Genomic DNA, 7,500 nt, shown 5'->3' with positions numbered 1-7,500 from the left:
GAGATTGTGGCTAGTCTGCTCTCTCCTGAATTCATAGCAAATGTTGTTGGATTGAATGAAAGTTTCAAATGTTTTCCTGTATATTTCCCGGGGGAGTCTTTATTTAGTCCATTAGTGGATGTAGCTTTGAATAAATAAAGCCCTTTTTTCTACAGAAGTAGGCAATAGTCTAATCCAGTGGTAAACAGACCCTGTTCCTTCAGATCGACCATCCTGTAGATCTTCACTCCAGCCGTTACAAAGCCACACCTCACTCAACAGCTAGAGCAGGGCTGCCCAACCCTGTTCCTGGAGATCTACCATCCTGTAGATCTTCACTCCAGCCCTTACAAAGCCACACCTCACTCAACAGCTAGAGCAGGGCTGCCCAACCCTGTTCCTGGAGATCTACCATCCTGTTGGTTTTCACTCCAACCCTAACAAAGCCACACCTCATTCAACAGCTAGAGATCTCGTTGAGCTGCTAATTAGTTGAGTCAGGCGCGCCAAATTTAGGGTTGGAATGAAAACCACCAGGAGGGGTAGCTCTCCGGGACCGCCGGTTACCACCCGGTCTCCGCCGCGTACTTCTAGCCTAAATCCAAACGTCAATAAATCTCCGCTGAAGTTTGAGAAAAGGCGGTTGAGTGGAACAGGCACTCCTCGTTCCCGGGCGCTTCGTCCCTCGCAGACGCGGTCGTGTGGATCTCTTAATAGCCGCGGTTAGGATGCGGCTGGAGGATGCGGCTCTATCTGGGCATCTCCGCGCCTCGCTCCGGCTTTTCATGGCCCGAGTGCCCCCTTCACGGCAGGGTTATTAATGGCTCTCTCTGTCGCTGGAACGCGCGCGGTTTTCATATCGCGCCGTTAGCATGCCAGCGGCGGCACTGAGACGCCCGGCACGCTGTGTTCTCTCTCTCTCTCTCTCTCCTCCGTGGGCTGAGTCACGGGCCTCGCTCCAATCCCGCGTTCCTCTCCTCTTTTCTCTCTCTCTCTTTCGTCGCGCCTAACCCGAAAATCGATCGAGGTCCGCTATCCTGAAGGACATTCCGGCCCGTTAAGTGGTTGTTGTTGAGTCGAGGTTAAGGAAGCCTGACCCCTTTTCTTGCGAGGACCCACGAGCGCATCCTTTACAGAGGCATTTTCTCCTAAAGCGTGACGTATAAATAATCAACCTGTGGGTCCAACTCTCCCCACGTGTCTTGCCACGTCTGCAACTAACACGGCTTCCAACTGACGTTCACAAGGACGTTACTGAGGCCCAGTTTGTCGATTTCTTCACTTCACTTTTTCTTTCATTCGCTGCCTAGCCTCTCTCGATGGGTGGAGCGAGGGGCAGGAGAAGGAGAAGGAGAAGGAGCAGGAAAGAAAAAGAACAGAGGAGAGAAACAAGCAATTGGAGTGAGCCCCGTGACCTGCCCTCTGTGTGTGCAGTCTGGGGAAGGGCCCAACTCGCCCAAGGGCCCGACTCTCCTCCTTTTGTTCCCTTAAGGGCCAGGGGACTCCGGGCGCTTATTAAAGCCCTTCTCCGCGCTGCTGCTAATGAAAACTCCAGGATTAAGTGCCTGGGTGGTACGAGCCGGGCCGATTTGGAGCCAGGTGATTGGAGCGTGATAGGACGTCCCGCCCACACAGCCTGCCCGCTAACGACGTTGCGCCTCAGTAATTAACCTTTCCTGAGCCCCGCCGACGCCATCCATCATGTCGGCCGATGACACGGCGGTGTCAGGCGTTTGAAAGGGGAACCGTGTGAGTTTAGTCCTTTTTTTAAAAACATTTTTTTTATCTCTCTTCTCAATGTGAATGGGGCTGGATAAGAAACCGGGTGAGGTGAGTTCAGTGTGTAATCAGCTGCTTTAATTAGTCAATTCAGGGATGACTCGCAACGAATCATCAGCTGGGCCAGCTGGGGTCGAATAATCCCAGCCTCTGGCCCATGTGTCGGTAGACTGGAGTCTCATTGGCCAGGCTGTCTCGGTATACTGAGCTCTCATTGGCCAGGCTGTGTCAGTAGACTGGGCTCTCATTGGCCAGGCTTTGTCAGTAGACTGGACTCTCATTGGCTCGGCTCTGTCGGTTGACTGGGCTCTCATTGGCTCGGCTCTGTCGGTTGACTGGGCTCTCATTGGCCCGGCTGTAAGAGGCTCTGTGCCTCTGTCACTGTGTCGGGACGCTCACCATCCTCATCCTCCTTCCTCTCTCCTTCCTCTCCCTCAGGTGCCCCGGTGACAAGACGTGCCTGATGGTCTGCAGCCACAGCAAGGCCCTCTCTCAGTCCTTTGAGAACCTTATGGAGGACGACACCGCGTACGGCGTGGTGCAGGTAGGCCCTGCTCCCAGGTCTTTCCCAGAGTGCACCCTCACCCCGATGCACACAAACCAAGGAAGTCCATTATCTCTGAATGCGGAGATGTTCTCGAGAGACAGTGGCTGTGTTCGAAGCCGCATAATTAGCATACCACTCGTACAACATTTCAACGGTAAATCAACCTAAAAATTTGCATGAGTTGTATGCCAGTTTGCGGTTTGAAACACACCCATGTTCTTTCCTCACCGGAACAGGGAAAGGAGAGGACAAACTGTACATCTGAGGGCAGAGCAGGGGATTGTTGCTATAGGCTTGCTCTTGTGTGAGTTCAGGCCTGAGTTTTCCGTGAAGCCTGTTGCTACATTAGTTACTTAGCTGACACTTCTCCAAAGTGACTTGCAGTTAATAAGACAAAGCAGTGGACAATCCCCCCTGAAGCAATGCGGGGTTAAGGGCCTTGCTTAAGGGCCCAACAGCTGTGCTGGTTTTATCGTGGCTACACCAGGGCTTGAACCAGTCCCAGTCATGTACCTGAGTACACACACACACACACACACACACACACACACAATGTGTTAAAGAGGGAGGCTTTTTGAACGTGGACTGCGTTGAAAGTAAAACAGAAAGCATTGTTCTAAACTAAGACGTGTTGGGTGTGTTAAACGCATTGTGTGACGTGTTGTTTTTAACCCTTGGGGTGTTGAGAGCGTGTGGGAGCCCGTGTTTCCCCCACTGACCGGTGTTTGTCGGCGTCCTCTCCTCTCTGTCGCCGGCAGAAGCTGCGGAAGGACCCCTACACGGCCACGTTCGGCGGCTTCGCCAAGGTCACCAACTACCTCTTCGACGCGTTCCGCTGGCCGGAGCTGGAGCAGGAGCCGCAGGCCACGCCGGAGGCCGAGGTGTCGCCCGACACCCTGAGTGAGGTCATCCCCGGCCTGGAGATCAACCAGCAGCAGGAGCCCGGCTTCGAGGTCATCACCCGGGTGCGTGTGCCGTGCGCCGTGCGTCCTCCCCGCCAGCAGGGGGAGCTCTTTCACAGCCCCAACCGTTTCCCCGTCTGCGGCACACTTTCCAGAGTTACTGTAGGCTGGTAAATGGTGGTAAATGGTGAATTTATCCAAAGCGCTGTACAATTGATGCTTCTCATTCACCCATTCATACACACACTCACATTGGCTGCCATGCAAAGCGCCGACCAGCTCGTCAGGAGCATTTGGGGGTTAGGTGTCTTGCTCAGGGACACCCAGGGCGGGATCGAACCGGAAACCCTCCCACTGCCAGACAATGGCTCTAACCGCCTGAGCCAATAGCATACGACTCACACTACGTTTCAATGAGAATCAGCCTGAAATTTAGTACCAGTTGCATGTGGTCGACTACTTTACTTCTAGGCTAGTCTTTAGCGGCAACCGTTAAGCTCACTCCCGTGTCTAATTACTGGAGAAAAACAGACTGTCTGGTCTGGGGGGCCTTTTCTGTGGGCAGCAGAGCGCACCTGTCTGGGATTTCAGAACCGCAGGTCCGGTCCTGGTCCTGGTCCAGTTTCTGCCTTCTGCTCTTTTCAAGATGGTTTAGGAAGACTTAGGGTGACTTAGGTCACAGGTGTCAAACTCCATTCCTGGAGGGCCGCGCTTCAGGGTGTTCTCAATCAATCGTCATCGATTGGCTGAAGGATCTGGAGCGCCTTAGTGAACTCGTAGGAAATTGCAGAAACCCACAGACACCGCGGTCCCCTGGGGAATTCAGTTTGACGCCCCTGGGTTAGGTTCTGTGCTCCAGGGCAGTGAGGTGCATCGCTGATGAGGTTGAGGGTTTTTAGGGGCGGCCTGTTGCCTCGTGGCTGAGGTACATAACTGGGACCCGGAAACCCCGGTGTAGCCATAATGAGATCCGCACAGCCGTTGGGCCCTCGAGCAAGGCCTCTTAACCCTGCATTGCTCCAGGGGAGGATTGTCTCCTTCTTAGCCTAATCGACTAAGTCGCTTTGGATAAAAGCATCAGCTAAATAAGACATATTTTCAATGTATTTTTTACATTTCTGTATGCAGGTTTTTCACGCAGGCTTTACTATTGTGTGAAAGTGCCACCAGGCGCATGTACTGCCCTGAAGTGACCCAGTGTGGTTTACCTTCCGTCACATTCACCTCTGTTTACTGACTGCCTGCTTACTCTACACTGCTCACGTCAGTGCCTGAACCAAAAAAAAAAACAAAAGGCTTATTAAAGGTTCCCCATTTTAATCACACCTTTAATTACGCGTCTCTTGGCGAGACTTTTTATTCATAAGTGCAATTACGGGCCGAACATTTCTCCAAACGAGGAGTGATTAAATTCCTCACTTTTTGTTTTTGCGAAGTTGTTGAGAGTTTTTTTCTCTCGTTTGTTTGCTGTTTGCCGCCCGCTCTCATTGGCCTGCGTGACGCGTTCTCCGAGGGGGCGGGGCTGGGGTGTGACATCACATGAACGATTGCGGAGCCTCCTCCTCCGGTCCCCATGGAATCACCTCCGGTCCCCATGGAAACCGTCTCCACGGCTGCAGTGCTGGGGACCGGTGCACCTTCTCGCCTCCTTTGCTCTGATTGGCTGCATTTTGGTCCTATTGAAGCTACTAATGTTCTTAAAAACCCTGTGATTTCAGACATGCTACGTTGATTAATATTGTAACTGATACCCAGTTATTTTAAGGGGGACTACATCTACGAATATAAAAAACGTAGATTTTTAGACATACTGGATCTACTATTCTTCTGAAATAATAATTATTTTTATTATGGTTCTTTATTGATAATTATTCCGTGGCAAGTTGACAGTGGCGTCCTCATAAGCCCTGATGTGTGTACTTTTTGATGGCAAACAAAATAACGATAAATGCAAGCATTGTACCTACATCGACAGTCTAATTAAAATTATCTCGATCTGACGTGGTCCTTTGCGTGTGAGGGCAATGAGGAAGGGTTTGAGCTGTACGGTTACCGTGTGTGTGTGGGTTGTGTGTGTGTGTGTGTGTGAGTGTGTGAGTGTGTGAGTGTTTGCGTGTGTGCGTGTGTGTGATGTTTGGTTTTGCCTCCGGGTATTGTGGTTTCTGCGGAAATGAAAGAGGGCGTGCCTGGCGGATGTTAGCTTGTGCAGACACGCTGTTTGGACTCTCGACCCCCGTCATCTCCTCCAGCCCTCCCTCCCGCGCTCCTGGCCTGGTCCTGCCCCTGACCTCTCCAGTCCCTGTCAGAATGTTTCAATGTTCCCCCCGCTGGTGGATTTGGGTCTCATTCCCTGTCTGAATGTTTCAATGTTCCCCCCGCTGGTGGATTTGGGTCTCATTCCCTGTCTGAATGTTTCAATGTTCCCCCTGCTGGTGGATTTGGGTCTCATTCCCTGTCTAAATGTTTCAATGTTCCCCCCGCTGGTGGATTTGGGTCTCATTCCCTGTCTAAATGTTTCAATGTTCCCCCGGCAGGTTGATTTGGGGCGCAGGCCAGACGTGGAGAGGAGGGATCCCGTGTCGGCGGAGGACTGGGCCCGGCGTGTGGACTCTGAGGGGAGGGTGCGGGACGTGTCCCATTTAAAGAGGCTCGTTTTCAAAGGGGTAAAGACCGCCCTGTCCCTGTCCCTGTCCCTGTCCCTGTCCCTGTCCCTGTCCCTGTCCCTGTCCCTGTCCCTGTCTCTCTGTCCCTGTCCCTGTCCCTGTCCCTGTCCCTGTCCCTGTCTCTGTCTCTCTGTCTCTGTCCCTGTCCCTGTCCCTATCCCTGTCCCTGTCCCTGTCCCTGTCCCTGTCTCTGTCTCTGTCTCTGTCTCTCTGTCCCCGTCTCCGTCTCCGTCTCCGTCTCCGTCTGTATCTGTCTGTCTCTCTGTCTCTCTCTCTGTCTGTCTCTGTCTCTGTCTCTGTCTCTGTCTCACACTCACTCACACAGTCACACACACACACACACACACACTCTCTCTGTGCCTCTCTTTCTCTCTTTGCACTTTATCAGTTGAGCTGCACACACCTCACCCCCTCTCTCTTTCTCCCTCTCTCCCTCTGTCTCTCTCTCTCTCTCTCTCTCTCTCCGTCTGTCTGCCCACTCCTCTCTGTCTTTCTTTTTTAGAATTTGCAGTTTATCAGTTGAGCTGCACAAACCTCACGCACTTGAGTTTTGTGAAATCCATTTATATGAAAATGTGTGGCGCGCTCGACACCACAGGGCTGGAGTCAGACTGGGAGCAGCTCTGGGAGCAGCGCTTGGGGCTGGGAGAGACTGGGAGCAGCGCTGGGGGCTGGGAGAGACTGGGAGCAGCTCTGGGGGCTGGGAGAGAGTGGGAGCAGCTCTGGGAGCAGCTCTGGGGGCTGGGAGAGAGTGGGAGCAGCTCTGGGAGCAGCGCTGGGGGCTGGGAGAGACTGGAAGCAGCTCTGGGGGCTGGGAGAGAGTGGGAGCAGCTCTGGGAGCAGCTCTGGGGGCTGGGAGAGAGTGGGAGCAGCTCTGGGGGCTGGGAGCTGGAGCTGCTGCTGCAGACAGTTAAACGTTGGGCAGCGTTAATTACTCTTTTTTTTAACAAAGCTCAGCGGCTGGGTCCTTTATATGAGAGTAAACTCAAGGAGATGTGATTGAGTATCAGCTCTGTAAGGGCCACCATGTGTGTGTAAGTGTGTGAGAGAGTGTGTGAGAGAGTGTGTGAGAGAGTGTGTGAGAGAGTGTGTGAGAGAGTGTGTGAGTGTGAGTGTGTGAGTGTGAGTGTGAGTGTGAGAGATTGTGTGTGAGTGTGAGTGTGTGTGTGGTATGTGTGTGTGAGTGTGTGAGTGTGAGTGTGTGTGAGAGTGTGTGAGTGTGTGTGTGAGTGTGTGTGAGTGTGTGTGTGATCTTCCAGAATGTTCCAAATGGTAATTGTCTGATGCAAGCGACTGCAGCCTGAGCTCCCAGCCCTGTGTTGGTGAACCAGAATGTGAACCACGTCCCCCGCTGTCTTAACAAGACTACCTTATTCCTGAGGTAACATTTAAAAGCAAAACGAAATAAAAAGGACTGGTATTGTGAAGAGCGTGCTGATTTTGCGTCACTGTTCACGTCTGGGTGAACCCCTCTAGCTGAGCGCCTGCGATCAACGGGACGGAGTCTTCCTCAGTGCCTCTTCATCTCCCCCCCCCCCCCCAGAGACTGGGCTCCTGGCGCTGCTCGTTACTGCGCAGGAGGACTGAAAACACGAGAGGAAGAGAGACCGGTTCTGCTGCTTAAATTCAG

At 52.8% G+C, this 7,500-nt stretch overlaps 1 protein-coding gene across 2 annotated transcripts in view; it reads left to right on the top strand.

Moving 5' to 3' along the window:
* The window catches only part of tbc1d15 (TBC1 domain family, member 15), a 36,314-nt gene that overhangs the window by 12,033 nt on the left and 16,781 nt on the right, over positions 1 to 7,500 (top strand). The window contains exons 7-9 of one of the 2 annotated variants that reach the window (XM_061229720.1): positions 2,197 to 2,302; positions 3,076 to 3,270; positions 5,742 to 5,870. In XM_061229720.1, the coding sequence (XP_061085704.1) occupies positions 2,197 to 2,302; positions 3,076 to 3,270; positions 5,742 to 5,870 (430 nt within the window). Of the gene's footprint in view, positions 1 to 2,196; positions 2,303 to 3,063; positions 3,271 to 5,741; positions 5,871 to 7,500 lie in introns of both variants that reach the window. The other variant, XM_061229719.1, reaches the window with a different exon arrangement.

The sequence above is a fragment of the Conger conger genome, chromosome 19 (assembly GCF_963514075.1).
Source record: "Conger conger chromosome 19, fConCon1.1, whole genome shotgun sequence".
NCBI classification, from domain to species: domain Eukaryota; kingdom Metazoa; phylum Chordata; class Actinopteri; order Anguilliformes; family Congridae; genus Conger; species Conger conger.
The sequence above is the reverse complement of the archived record's forward strand: the minus strand, read 5'-3'. Positions and strand labels throughout refer to the sequence as shown.